This window comes from Panthera onca, chromosome C1 (assembly GCF_046562875.1).
Source record: "Panthera onca isolate mPanOnc1 chromosome C1, mPanOnc1 haplotype 2, whole genome shotgun sequence".
NCBI lineage: Eukaryota > Metazoa > Chordata > Mammalia > Carnivora > Felidae > Panthera > Panthera onca.
Window position 1 is genome coordinate 76,872,642 of NC_138346.1, and position 15,610 is coordinate 76,888,251.

The 15,610-nt window shown below is 39.6% G+C and overlaps 1 protein-coding gene across 2 annotated transcripts in view; it reads right to left on the reverse strand.

Annotated features, from left to right (window-relative positions):
- KCNJ3 (potassium inwardly rectifying channel subfamily J member 3) overlaps positions 1-13,374 on the reverse strand; it is a 160,671-nt gene extending 147,297 nt beyond the window's left edge. Inside the window, exons 1-2 of one of the 2 annotated variants that reach the window (XM_060626639.3) lie at positions 11,611-13,374; positions 951-1,167 (exon numbers count right to left, since the gene is read on the reverse strand). In XM_060626639.3, coding sequence (XP_060482622.1) covers positions 951-1,167; positions 11,611-12,312 — 919 coding nt within the window. In that variant the 5' untranslated portion in view covers positions 12,313-13,374. The remainder of the gene's footprint in view (positions 1-950; positions 1,168-11,610) is intronic. The other variant, XM_060626640.3, reaches the window with a different exon arrangement.
- Between the last annotated feature and the right edge of the window lie 2,236 nt (positions 13,375-15,610).

The following is a 15,610-nucleotide window of genomic DNA, read 5'->3' on the forward strand; positions in this document are numbered from 1 at the left end:
ACATTGGTAGAAAAAACTCAAAGCTAAAATATTTCTTGCTTTTTCATTACTTGTAGAAAGGGCAAAATTCAAGATACACACACATACATGTATACCTGCACTTATTACGTGTGTGAGTGTGAGTGTGTGTGTGTGTGTGTGTGTGTGCGTGCACATGCATGCGTGCTCATCTAGATATTATATTGGTTTCAGGCATGTAGTAGGATCCAAATCACTGGGCAATACTCAGACCCCAAATAATGCGCTCTGATTTCTTGTTTATTTCCTTTGCAACCTGTCTCTCCTCACAATGCAGCAAACTGTGACTATTTGGGACATACCAATATTAAAGTGCATCTTAAGGAATGACATACAGGACATAGCTATACCAAAGCAGAAAAAGAAGAAAAACCTCTTTTAAAAATTTTTTTGGTCAAGGTTCAGCTGAGGAAATCTACTGACCCACTTTGAAATTAAAATGCTGTTTTAGCACAGACACACACAGGGAATTTTCCACTGAGGGTGCACATAGTAGCATATCAAAGCTCTACCAATGACACCCGAATCACCATCCCCAAGGCAAGAATATGCATGCTGCATTTCGGCAGCTCACTAATTACCCCGAATTTATCTTAACCTTAAATCTTTAAAGAAAAATTATGATTATAGGAAATCCAAGTTTGCAATTAAACTAGAATATCATAATCATTTCTAGGAGTCATCTCAGTTTCTTTCTTTTTTTTTTTTTTTTGCAGTATTCCTGACTTATCATTACATATGCAATCATCATAACAGTAATCTTCACTTTCAAAGTGGTATCAACTTAATATTACGAAGACATAAGAGACAAGTCATTACTTTCATTATCGTGAACTGAGACATTTCGACCAATTCATGACAGATATTGTGCATGTAATATAATGTTATTATGGAACAAAGAAATTTGATGACATATCCATGTTTTTACTCACCAGTTGTTTCCACAATGCCTTCTAGGATGACGACAATCTCGAACTGTTCACTTTGCATGCTTCGCTGGGATAGGTCATAAAAGGGGCTTTTGGCATCGATCACGTGGCAAATTGTGAGGGGGGAAACAAGAAAAAGTTGATCTGCCCCTGTACTAAAACCTACATCCAGTTCAAGTTGGTCAAGGGGAAGGAACTCACCCTCAGGTGTCTGCCGAGACTAGACAAGCACACAGAAAAAGAGAAGAAATCACCACTTGTACTGAAATTTTCAAGGCAGCCCAACAGTAATTTACATCATTGCCAACATTCTGCACTATCAATCATCTGCAACAAAATCCAAACAAATCATTATGCAGCTATGTTCTAGCAAATGGGCCGAAATCCCACATAGCTCATGGGGAACATACATGCATTATTTATAATATACGACTTACTATAATTACCATTCCCTAACTCATGAGCTTTGGAGAAATGCCTGGTCCAACAATGGCTGTTAGCACAAACTGTGGAACTGAGCGTACATGGCTACTGCCTGACATAAATCACTCCAGGATAACTCACTGCATGCCAGATTTGTTTTCCTCACAAAGCAAATAAGTAAGCAATTCTTTGGAAGTTTGTTGAAGCTGGAAAAGGTTGATCATAATTTAAGAAGAGATTTATTGCATCGTTACAAAGCAAAACAACAATTTTGTTTTTCTAGGACTTTTGTAAGGTAACAAATCGATATAAACTTTTATATTAAAGTGAAAATGTTATCATATTATGTATCCGACAGCTCACATAATATAAAGAAAAGGCACATGCTGTTAGCTGATGGCTTTCAAACTCCTAATAGTATACTGTATTAAAGTCTTTAGCTCTCTATTTTATGAATTTTAAAACACACTGTAAAAATTGTGCCAAATTGAAGTTTTTTAATCAAAATGCAATTAGAAATCTATACTGGGTAAACTTACAATTTACCAAAACTTTCATAAGTTGGTGGCATTCAGTGTAAGTAGAAATCATCATAAAACTTAAATTGCTTACATGATAACAGTCTGAAAGATTAATTGAACCTGACTATTAACAATTAGCAAACCATGCAAGTAAACTTCTTTCTGTTCTATTCATTCTCACTTTATTTTCCATATCTGTTCCTTAGAAGGATCATGTATAATAAAACATTTGTTTAATTTAAATGATGATGCCAGTAAAAAGGGTTAAATAGTTGCATACAGAAAAATGTGAGGGAAATGGGGCTTGGAAGAATCCAATATATTTAACAGACTCTGCCAAACTAATTTAACAAACAAAACAATCTGTAACACTGGTCTGTCCAATGAAGTGGCAATTTAAAGACAAAATCCTTACTTTCAGGGTTCCAAGAAATACAATGGCTTTTTATGTGGAATAAATGAGTCTGAAAACACTGAGAAATATGGTTTAGTAAGATGTCCTCTGTGGCAAAATGGAACCAAGCGAGCGGTAGACTGTTAGGGCAGTGATTGCTGCCGAGTCTCGACAGCAAAATCAGTCAATTAGGCAGGCTACTTTGTATTTAGTGATACTCAGGAATTTTGTTTGTGTAGAAAAAATTCAATGAAATACTGAGCTATGACTTGTGAGCAGTTGAGGAGGAGAAGAAGAAGAGGAGGAGGAGGAGGAGTAAGGGGAGGAGGAGGAGGAGTAAGGGGAGGAGGCGGAGGGAAGAAGGGGAAGGTATTGGGGAAGGAGGGGGAGGAGGAAGAAGAGAAGAAAAGGGAATGGGAGGAGGAGGAGAAATAATAATCATAATCATAATCACCACAATAATAATAATGATTCTGACAAGAAAAAAATCTAGGGAAAAACCTTATAGTCCAAAAATAAAAAGAGTAGTTCTAACAACCAATGTTGGAGAAAACGAGACATTTCTAAGCCAGTAGAGTTACCTATGCTTCTAAATTCATTCTCAAATTAGTAAAACATGAATGAGACTAGCACTGTTCCAACTATAGAAATGCATAACAAGTATTCATTAATATTACAAAATAAAAGCCAAAAACAAAACAAAAACAAATAAATACAAAAACCCTAAATCATTGTTCTCTCACCTAGTAAGAAACAGGTGCTATATAAACACAAGGTGGTATTCTGGTGTTTATAATTAGTGAACAGAATTTAGGTCGTTTCACTAACTATTCTAAGCTCTGCTTTTTCTGTACTAAATGAAAACGTTCCCAAAAATACTTCGTTAAGAACTCAATTCTCCATTTATTTTAAAATAATTCTCCCCCAAAAGATGTTTTTTCTAATTTTTATGTATATAAATCAAAACTAAAATTAATATATTATATAAAATTAATCCCTTCCTTTTTATACCTGTGCCCCATTCTAAAAGGCTGTAATCTATTAACTTTTATATTCTCTGATCATTCAACAAACCATAAAGGGATGTGGCCTAAAAACAAGCTTTCAGGAGACTGCCAACCTAGAATAAGAAATATTCCATTTTTAGCAAATCAGTTAATTCACATAGAGGTAATTTAGAGTGAAATACGTAGGAGTCTGTTCCGTTCAGACTCCATACATGTTCTGATTTTAAAAATTTGTTCAAAATTATACCTATGTATAATTATACCTATGTTCCCCCTCCCCAAATGCTTTATATGCTATCCAAGTCATAGAAGAAACAAAGTTGACAACTGTACCTATTATGTGACACTATGTGGAAAGTAACACTTTCCTTACTTTGAAAGATGTTTTCCATGCTTACATATTTTTCAGATAAAATTCCCTGCATACTCACTGAAAATTATTTTCCAGTGAATGCCATATAATTTAACCTTTCTTTAAATTGCTCTGAGACACCATAGGTATCCACAATTTTATCCTTTGGGTCTTCTTCCTTCATGGTAGGCCAACAAATATTTCAACTATGAATATGCTCACCTCCCTGATTTTTGTTCACTTCTCTAACCCTGTGATAGACTGGGAAGCCTATCAATCACTGTGAAGTAAATAGAAAGATGTTCTATTTAGAGGAGTGAAGGGTGTGGTTTGAGTATGGCAGGTGCTTACAGTACTGCAATTGAAGTCTGAGCTCCTGGCTAGAGCAAGGTTATCTTATCAGTGCTCAGCCAAATACTTACAATGTTCCAGAAACCTACATACACTTACCAAATACATTTTCAGAAGCACACACATTTTACTATAGGCTTACAAGGAATTCTAATCTAGGCTTTTCTAATTCTGGTGCAATTCCAGAGATTTTTCTGGAACAAAGAGGGGAAAAACCCTATGTTAGTTCTAAGTCTCTCAACTTGTATAAGTGGAGTGAGAGAACTTTTGTTCAAGGAACTGTGATATACACATGTAAGTGAAAAAGGAAATACAGAAAAGAGTTAGGTAGGTGCCTTCATAAAATTAAAATGTGCTCTCTCTCTTGAGTATATGATAAATCAGTAGCATTGATATTCCATCAGTTTCAAGTTTTCTTATTTAGCTATCAATTACCATATTTCACCCAGGAATTTTTGTAACAGGCAAAAAAATTGTAGATAAAAATCAAGCTAACCTTTCTTTACTATGTCACCTTAAGAATTTTGAGAAGAAATCCTTCATTAATAGAGCAGTTTGCTTATGGTCCACATTATTTCCTTTACCTCTACAAACCTCCTAATCCTAAAGGGAATGCAGAACCATGATCATTTCCTAGATAAAAATGTATAAATAAATACAGTCAGGATCAATAATAATTAAAAATAATTGCTAGAGACTAAGATTGATATTAGTAAATTGTTAAAATTTCTAAAAATCTGATAACTACGGTTAACTTTTTCTGATGAAATAATCATTTAGAATCATAAAATGATTCAATAAGAAAGTGAGAAAGAGGTCCAAAAAAAAAAAAAAAAAAAAACAGTTCATGGAAAATTTGAAATTCTCAAAAATTTAGAACTCAGTTTAAAAACACAAGGACCTGAGAACGACTTCCATAAAACTTTTATTCTCATTTGCATGGAATTTTGGGAAGAAAATAGGCACCTTTCTGCCATTTTAAAGCCTTTCTGGTTGACTGCATTATAACAAATTCTGAGTTAAGAAAAAAATTAAAGAAATCTAAGGCTTAAAGTTTAAGTTTACTGTACAAAAATTATAAGTAGAACATGTAGCAATAATTTCTAAGTTATCCTTCAGTATAAAAATTTTGCTATTTAAAAGTAGTATTTTTATGATATACATTTTAATTATATATAAAATGACTCTGAACTCCCATAAAGTCTAAAAGAGACCTACAAGATAATCAATTACAAATTCTGACTAAAAGTGGAAGAGATTCAAAAGTCACAGATGCCTGAAAGGGACTATCAATGTCATGGACTTTATAGACAAATAGTTTTCATATTACAGATGAAGACTGTTGAGTACATGTCCAAAGACACACTGCATGCACACGTGCGTGCACACACACACACACACACACACACATACACAGAGCTCTGAGATGCACATTTAGAACTGCCCTGGCAGACCTACATTTGGCCATCCTCCTCTGAGAGATTTGCGACCAGTTGTCCACATTCATTCAACAGGAACACACTGCACCAATACAATCAATCTCTTTGCAGCCTTTCTCCCATCTCTCCAACCCATAACAGTGTTCTAATTATAACCACTGTACTCTTTCCTAGCTCGGAGGGAGGCTAGGGGAATTTTGAAAAGAACATTTAATCACTACCATCTGATTCATGAGATGTTCCTCTATCATATTCCAAGGCTTGTCCAGTGCCCGACTACCTTCGACAAGTCCCCACTGGAAAAGGCCAGTGGTTAGGAAAGGAAAAGAGACAAAAAGAGGCTAAGACGGAGAGAGCAAGCCCTTCTGGCCTCCAGCCTCCTGCCATTTTATCTGTAATTTCATTTCTCCTCTTTAAACATGCAGTGTGTGTGTGTGTGTGTGTGTGTGTGTGTGTGTGTGTGTTGTGTGTGTGTTGTGTGTGTGTGTAGAATATATGCTGAAGACACAAAGAACGTAAAATGAGGTCGGAGTGCTATCTGCAAGCTAAAATTAGGAAATAAGCCAAAAGCAGGTACAAGAATAAGCAACAAAAATGTCCTGTGACTCGAAGCAGTTCTGGCAATGGTTTTGGGACTCAGATCAAAATTCAAGTCCGGTACAGGAGAGTATGGACCTGACCTAGAATTTTTTCTGGACTGTCTATAACTACATTGCACATTTCTTCCGGCTCCATAAGCTTGAACTCCTATCAATACTCGGGTAGAAAAAATATGACCAACATCAAGCCTTAAATAAAAATTTTTGATGCTGAGATAATCATCCATAAATATGTTTATTTTTATGACAAGAAAGTACCTGATAGAATGGAATGGAATTTGTCTTGTAATAAATTGTGTGAGGTTTTTATACCATTCAAATGAAGGAACAGGTTTATAAGTCCTTGAGGGCCTTTTATGGAATTTATAACTGTGGACAGAATTTGTAACCCTACATGCACATTTCCCCTCCTACTCACCAAACACCCTCAAATCCACCAAATGCTTTTTCCTACTTCTCTTTATCATTTGTTCTTACCTACTGCTGTTTATTTGTGGGTCTTTATGTCCCTTATTTCTGTTCACACTGTTCCCCTGATTACAAGCCACTCTGTACTTTTCAGGAACCATATTAAAAATAAAACAAAACAAAGCAAACAAAACAACATATCACTACTACTTTTTAAAAGAATGAGAATTCTGCTTAAAAAAAAACAAAAAAAACAAAACAAGTCCTGTACCTATTGGAGAATTATTGTACTTGTGTTGAAGAAAGCAAAGCTAGGCCAACTGTGCTTTCTTTTTAAAGACATAATGAATCCACCTAAAAAAAAAAAAAAAAAAAATCAACGATTATAGGATCTAGCCCCTAGAATTCTGGGGAACTCAGTCTTAGGCTTTTTGAATATTTTTACTGATAGTTTGTATAATATTCAGAAGAACAGTGTTTATTACATATTCATTTGTGGATTTAATTTTTTAAAAGGAGGTGACTAATTATCTCAAGATCAAAACAAAATTGGCCAAGTCCAATTGGTGGAAAAAGTCAGTCATACAAAATAAAGTCACACAGAGGCAAACACATAACTGCATTTCAGTGCAAGGTATGAAATGAAGACAAATAATAATAAATATATGAAAAAAAATCAGCAATCATGTGGTCCAGAAATCATTGTGGTTAAAAGATTAACAAAAGGTTAGGACATGTGAAGAGGATGAAGAACTTATTGGTTTAAAAACAACAATTTTGTTTTTATTGCATCTGAACTTGCTCACGTTCATATGGGGAAACTAGACAGCATCCAAACTGAGTATCCATAGAAAGAAAATTTTATTTATAAAGGTAATACAAAAAGAATATATATGATACATCAGAAGGTGATTGCACACCAGTACCTTTCAATTAGTGAAAGTTAAGGGTTGCATAGCTGCTCTCCTAGGAAAGAGAGATAATTATAGGGGCGCCTGGGTGGCTCAGTTGGTTACGTGTCTGACTTCGGCTCAGGTCATGATCTCGCGGTCTGTGAGTTTGAGCCCAGCATCAGGCTCTGGGCTGACAGCTCAGAGCCTAGAGCCTGATTCAGATTCTGTGTCTCCCTCTCTCTCTGCTTCCCCCCCCCCCCCACTCACACTCTGTCTCTCTCTGTCTCTCAAAGATAAATAAATGTTAAAAAATTTAAAAAAAGAAAGATAACTATATGCAATGAATAACAATATGAAGAAATACAATTACCCTTCTGTGAGAAAAATGTATCCTTATTTCTACATTTCAAAATACGTATCCAATAATAATTGCTTTTAAATTTACTTTATGTAAATATAGTTTGACTGGGTGCCTATAATAAACACATGATGGCTTCTGAATAATAAGTTAGTGAATTATTGAATAATGTATCAAGAAATATTATTTAAATCTTCCCTAACAAGGTGTACGTCAAGGGCAGTCAACTATTAGTGTTAGATTTATAGAAAAGAGTGAGATTTCTGTATCCTTTAAATCCAACACTAAATTACAGGGTCCAGAGTTAGAGCCATCAGCCTCAAGTTTAGGAATTTTTATTAAAACTTTCAACTGGAAGATACATTAATTTAACATGAGCAGGCTATGTATTAGTTCCTATAGTGTAGTTTTCTTTTTTTTAAAGAAAGGTACCTAAAATAAATTGAAAATTCAAAAAAAAAAAGAAAATTCAAATAAAACATTAATATGGAGAGGAGAAGAGGAAAAGAGAAAATATCCATTTTAAAAGAACTTTCTGTAGCTATATTTATTAAAAAAAATATACATTTTAAAGAATAACTTTCAATTATATCCTTTAATTTTTATTTAATATGTCCTTTTTTTTTCTGAGAAAAAAACCAACCACTGCAGGCATGAAGTTGGAAGATGCATATTTGAATACCGAAATAAATTGCAGTATTTGCAAGGTTGAAAGACAGGAACAGAGTTGAAATAAAATTTTGCTTTCCCATAGCGGTGTGTGGTTCAATATCTATTGGCTCAATAGATAGAGCATGTGACTCTTGATCTGAGGGTCCTGACCTCAAGCCCCATGTTGGGGTTAGAGATTACTTAAAAAAAATTTGCTTTAATATAAGACAGAGAAGTTTTATAAAAAAAAAAAAGAACTTTAATCAAAACTTAGAAAATTAAAAAGTATGCATGTAAAATTCATAGTAGCAAGGATAAGAAAGACATATCCATGTTCTTACTGTCTTCCCAAAAACAGAAATTACTTTACAATCATTAAATAATACTAATACTGAAAAATAAGTTTTTATTCAAAAATAAGGAAACAATAGAAAAATATAAATTAAATTAGATAATAGAAAGAACACAGACTAGAATTATCATTGATGATTATGTTTTTTGTTGCCTTAAGATTCCAAATTTCTCTATATCAAAAAAATACATCTTATATTTAAAATGTCACACAGGGGTTAAAAGAGGAAGCTAAATATGTGTAATAATATTTAACAAGAAGACTGCATAAGACTGATATCAAAGCATTTTAGTTATTACTTGAAGATTATGGTACAGCTCCTCTTTCAAAATATAGTTGGCTGTCTTAGGTCACTTCATCTCAGTCCCTAAGAGAAAATGAGAGTAACTTATTAAGGGCAAATCTCCCCTCTAATTTTGTTGAATGTTATTAGTTCCCTAATAAAACAGGACTCCTTTTTAATGAAGTCTAAGAAACTGACAAGAAATATGAGAATTCATTTTAATTACCATGGCTACAGGAAAAATCAACTCAAACAAACTACACTAATTGGCTGGCTAAAGAGCTGACCAACCCACATCACAGAAAGCAGGACATTTCACCAAAATTTTGTTGAAGTATAAACTGACACCACATGTCAATTATTTTTACTTCTAACACTGATCTCTTCTAACAAATCATAAGAATTTTATAAGAATATTAGGTATATTAATTTAAACAGATGTTGTTTTATCACCTTGTGTTAATATAGCACCCTGATCCAAATTTGCCAATGCCATACATTTTTTATTATTATTTTTTTAATCAGGACACTCCTTAAGGTATATGTGGTACATGACCTTTGCGTAAAAATTACCAGTGTCCTGAAACACTATTAGACTGGATACTTCAGATTCATTGTACCTTTGTAAAAACAAAACAAAACAAAACAAAACACACACACACACAAACAACAACAAAAAACTGATACGTAGATTAATTCTAATTATTCTCACTTTGTTAAAATTTCATAAAGCCTAGAAACATCTAAAATATGTTGCCTCCAAAGACACTTGTTTTAATAAATGATTTTATATATTTGAAAAACTACAGAACAGCAATAAGTGACCTTTAAAGCCTAATTTTATATTTCTAATATCCAATCAACATGGCAAACTATTCTTCAGTAAGACTCTCAAAGTGTCACATAAACATGAATTCCTTGACAGAGAAGTTTGCACTATATGAACGAGGTTTTCCTGTCTTCCAGGTAGCTTACCTAAAGAGATTATACATCTTGATCTATTCATACAAACAGGCACATGCAAATAACATCACTGCAATAAACACGTCTGCAACACAACTGCTGAGCCTAATCCACACAACTCACTTTAATACAACATGCTAAGTTATACAAAAGTATGCAGTTCACTGGAGTTAATGCAAAGAACATGATTTCAAATGATTGATTCAGTTATCTTAATGAATAGGCACATCAAAACAAAGTTGAAAGTTTGCCACTAATCTGTGCAGAAGTTAGTATTTGTTACTGTCCATGGCATAGTAAATACATGTAATGATGTGGACTGACTGGACAACTGAGCTAAGTTAACTCTAACACTTTACTGAGCAACATGATGAAAAGTAATTAGGGTTAAGATCTTATAAATAAATAATGAAAATGACACAAGAGCCAAACTTTTTAAAAGCACTTTTAACTACAATGTAAGTTGAGGCTGTTTAAAACAATACACTTGCAGGGTGGAATTGAAATTTCAAAGGCAAAATTTCAACTTAAAGATTTACCAGATTTCATTTTATTAATGCTACGTTCTGAATCTGGCTATGGTTCTCTATGCAATCTTAGACAACTTTTTAAAGATTTTATTTGAAGTCATCTTTTTCAATTTATGAACATTTGAAAACTACCTAAGGCAAATACCTCAAAAAGTTGAATTGGAAAAAAAAAAATTGTTGAATTAAATGACACATGGAGAGAGAACTGAGCTTTTTATTCCTCATTCCCAGGCTCTAACTGGGTGAGTGATTAGGGTGGGCTTCTCGTTTGTACTGGTGCCCTCTAAGGACTAGATGGACTTTGCTTTAATAAACACTCCATGTGCAATCTGTTCTAGCATTTACACTACTGATGGTAAGAAGCAATCTTCTTTAATGGATGCTGAAAAGCTTCAAGTGAAATCTGTAATTGACAAAGGTTTCACAGAAACGGGCAATTAAGAATAAAATTAAGGAGACGCTCTACAGGAAAAGCACTCAAGTTTTCACAGAATACTACTACTCCAGGAAAATATTTAGTAAAAATAAAAATATAAAAGGACCAAGTGTTGTTTCTTCCACATTATTAACTACTTCTGAGGTCACTGCACTTGTTAAAAAGATGACCACAGAGTTAATGTTAGCCTAAAGAAATAATCCACCTGCTGATACTCTTAGGAGGAAAAAGAAGAAAAAGTAAAGAAAAGGCTTAAGTGAAAGTTAAGGCAAGTTCAAAACCGATTTCTTCAAAATAAAAGCTGCTCGGTTTTAGTACCTCAAGATTGGTGGAGTAGTGTATTGACAACAAATCAAAAACTCTTTAAAGAGCGCAGCGGTAAGGGTAGGGAGAACAAGGCACTCTAGCTCAAGGCTCAGGAGCCAACACCACTGCGTAAGTGCTACTAATCCAGAAAGTGATAAAGACACATCCGAATTATTAATATAAGTAAGAGCACGAGAGTGAATGGCAAAGGAACAGAAGTCGGCTGTGCTCTCATTGCCCAACCCTCCACCTCTTGCCTTTCCCCCACCCCGCGCCCTCTAGGAGGTTTACCTGTGTGATAGGTTAGACTAAAAGTCTGGGCATAGTTCTCAGGTGAGCCAATCTCCGCCTTTGAGGGTTGGCGGGAGCCTGGTGAGAAGGGGCGGGTAACACTTACTTTGAGCAGCTTACAGCGGATCTGCGCGGAGACCATGTGGCTGTTGCGCAGGTTGCCCACCCGGAACATGAGCGTGAGTTTTCCGTCCCTCATGGAGATCACCGCGTGCTCGCTAAACATCAGGGTCTCCGCGCGCTTCTTGGGCTGGGACATCTTGATGAACATGCAGCCGATGAGGAAGGCGTCCACGATGGAGCCCAGAATGGACTGGAAGAGGAAGAGGATGATGCCCTCGGGGCACTTGTCGGTGATGTAGCGGTAGCCATAGCCGATGGTAGCCTCGGTCTCGATGAAGAAGAGGAAGGCGGAGGGGAAGTTGTAGACATTGGCCACGCAGGGCGTGTAGTTGCCGACGTGGGCTTTGTTCAGGTCGCCCCGAGTGTAGGCGATCACCCACCACATGGACGCCATGAAGAGCCAGGCCACGGTGTAGGTGAGGATGAAGATGAAGAGGTTCCAGCGCCACTTGAGGTCCACCAGGGTGGTGAAGAGGTCCGAGAGGTAGCGGCTCGTCTCGCTGCCCAGGTTGCCGTGCTGCACATTGCACCGGCCGTTCTTGTCCACGAACCGCTGCCGCTTCTTCTTGGGCACAAGCTGCTGCTGCGGGCCCTGGCCCGGCCCCTGGGGCTGCAAGCCCGACCCGCTGGACGAGGTGGTCACTACCTGGTAATCGTCCCCAAATTTCCTTCGGAGTGCAGACATAATACGGAGGGGCGAGCCAGATTCAAACGCGAAGCGAAGGCGCAGGGGCCGAGCGCTGCAAACCAGCACCAATGAGGAGGTGGGGGCGGGGGAGAATGGGGGGACAAAAGCGAGCGCGCCAGGGGTGGGGGGCGCACCCGGCCGGGAGCTGCGCTCTCTGCCCCCTGCGGACTCCTCTCCTCCCCTGGGACAGAGGCTTTCTCTCCAAGCTGAGTCTTAAAACAAAAAAAGTGTTCTCGCGCACTCAAGGCAGGAGGGATGCAGGGACCAGGAACCCAAGCGCAATTTTGCCTCCAAGGTTTTCGAGGCTTCTCTTTTTTTCCCCCACCATCGGCATCCCGGGCCACCTCTTGCCTTGCCACAGCCCTCCTCTGCGGCAGCACTCCCAAACTGACTTTTAAAATTAATGAGTTGACCGGCGAGTCCCACCCCACCTGCCAACTCGCCAGGCTGCCGAAACTGCGCTACCTGCTCGGACCAGACCCTCCCCCCCTCCCCGCCGCTACCCGATCGCCCGCCCCCCGGAACAGCTCCCGGCTCCCCCCCGCCCGGCACTCCCGCCTCCTATCTTTTGGCCAAAATCCCGCCCAGAGGCATGTCTGCCGGGCACTGGTGCAACACCCCCCACCCACGCCCTCCGGGCTTTGAGTCCCCCGCTCCGGACTCCAGAGACGCTCCCGCCTGGCGTCCGCGGGCCGCAGAGTTTCCGCGGGCGCCCCCAGGGCCCTCCGACGGACTCTCAAAGGCCCCCAGGCCGCCCCCGCGCACAGCCGAGACGCGGCGGTGCGCGAAACCCGAGCACTCACCCACCGGGAGGGGGCAGGAGGCGGCGCAGCGGGCGGCAGCGGCAGCCTGGCCTCGCGCTCGGCGCTCACGGCTGTTTTCCTCGCCCCCACTTTTCCTGGTGTACCACGGTGGGCACCGATGCAGGTCCCCCAAGCTCCGCACCTCCCTGAGGGCACCACGCTGCCCCCACCAGCAGGATCCTGGAGCGCCCGCACGGACTGACTTGGGCGCGGGACTTGAGGGTTCCTCGGCGCTGTGCTCTCTTAGCAGGCGACGGCGGTGCTGCCGTAAGGGGTTCGAGCCTCGAGTTGCTGGTCAGACTTTCAGGTTAAATACGAGCGCCGCTTCGGCTTTTCTTCTGCTTCACGGTGCCTTCCTTTGCCTCTCCCCTCCTCGGTCCCCCTCTCCCTGTCCGCGCCTCGGTGGCTCCGGGTGGAAAATGCAAGGCGCGAGCAGGGGCGGCGGGAGAGCGGTGTATGCGCCGGTGCGTGTGATCAGCTGCAGAGCCGCGCTAGCCCCGCCTGTCCCTGCCTTCCCCCGCTGTTCCACCAGCCTGAATTGCACCTCCGCGCCTCAGTTGAGCCCGCAGTGTCTGACAGCTCAGGAAAAAGCGAACCCCTCCAATGAGGAGCAACCAAATCCGCTCCCAAACGCCAGCCAACTCTCCTTCCTCCCCCCACCCCCACCCCGCATCAAGTCCAAAAGCCCCCAGCCAGCGGCAAATGCTGCACTCTCGAAGAAGTAACAATAGTCGCTGTAACTAGGACGCTCATTTAAACCGATGCGTGGATTTGGAGACGCACCATAAACAGAGAACCCAACTGGCTTCACGACAAGCATGTTCAGAACTCAGAGTTGCAAGTAGCAGAGGGGGCCTTAGGACGGGAACAGAAAGGTAGGGAGACACTAGTAGGACGACTCACAGTCCTCCCTGAAAATGGCTCTATTAGAAATGCTTGCTTAGTATGTCTACAGTTAACGTGTGGCTGTAATGGAGGGAAGAAAGCCGGATTGTAAAGCGCCAGGCCTGGCAGTTAACTTAACGGAGAGGCAAAGTGAGGAAATAGTTAATATAGAGCCCATGTTATTCACCACATTTCATGTTTGTTTTAAAATGTCATTACATCTTATGACATATTCTATTCAGCCCAGATACATAAAATTGATTTTGTTGGAAAATCATCAAATCATGGTTTATAAAAGCAAAGGGATGCTGTAAGACTCCCATGCAAATGAAAATTAGTACATAACCATTCGACCAGTTCTCTGCCAATAGGTACTCCCTTCTACCTCTAGCCCTAAACCCTAGTGCTGGTAAGCCTTGCACCTCGTCAGCCATAAGTAGAGGACTCTCATTGTCCTTTGGTCTTTCACTGTCATTTGTCATCTATCCCGAGTTACAGAGTGTTCTCCTGCAGGCTCCCTGATAAGAGGTCAGTAACTCTGTTATTCTTTAGGATTACATAAGAAGGGACAGTGACACTGTGGGACGTGGAAACTGCTGTGGGTCTGCAATCATAAGACCTGATTTGAATCCTGGCCTTGCCATTTACAAACTGTGTGACCTTGAGCAAGTAGCTAAACATCACTGAGACTCAATCTTCTGCTCTGGAAAAACTGGGGGTGTTAACATTTTCCCAATGTTGGTATGAAAAAAAAATAAACTATGCTTGCTGTGAAGGATCTTAGATACTGGGTTATAAAGTTGCAACAAGGCCAAGAGTTTAGGAATGAGTTTTGGGGGTTGGCCCCATGCTGTTACTAACACATATATTCTTTTCTCACTTCTGACTACTCTCTCCCTAAGACTCTATGCCCTTGCCAGGCTGACACCTTCAACTCCTGAAACCCACAAGGGTACAATCCCCATGCTTGCACCTTTGCCCTGTCTGTTCCCTCCTCCTGGAGTGTTCTTGCCCTGCTGTTCCATGTTGCTGGATCCTTCAGTCATTCAGCTTTCAGCCTGAATGTATCCTCCTCAGGGAGATCTTGGCTACCTCTCAGGTACCCCCATCACACCAGCTTGGTTCATCTTCATTTTACTTGTTTGTATTCTCCCAGCCACTGTCTTCTTCGGTTGTCTGTTTCTCTCCCTGCTCCATCGCGGTCCTGGCATGTAAACTCTATAGGAGCAAGAATTCTGTCTGTCTTGTTCACTGCTATGTCCCCGACACCCAGGACACCACCGGTCGCATACTACGACCACCAAAATATTTGTTGGATCAACAACATGTACCAATCTGCATCACTACAAACTCCACATACATTGAAACTCTGAGTAATACAGAACTAAAAGTCATCGCTAAATCAATTATATGACTTAATTAAAAGAATGTGTCCATTTTTAAAAAGTAATAGGTTCTGTGCTTGTTAGCTTTGGAACTGATATTCAATGAGCTGCCAAATCCCTTTGATTTTACTGCTGCAATAACTCTCATGATCTCCCCTCTCTTTACGAAACACTACTTTCTTCAAATCCCCATTTCATTTTAAGCCCCAAATCAAATGATTT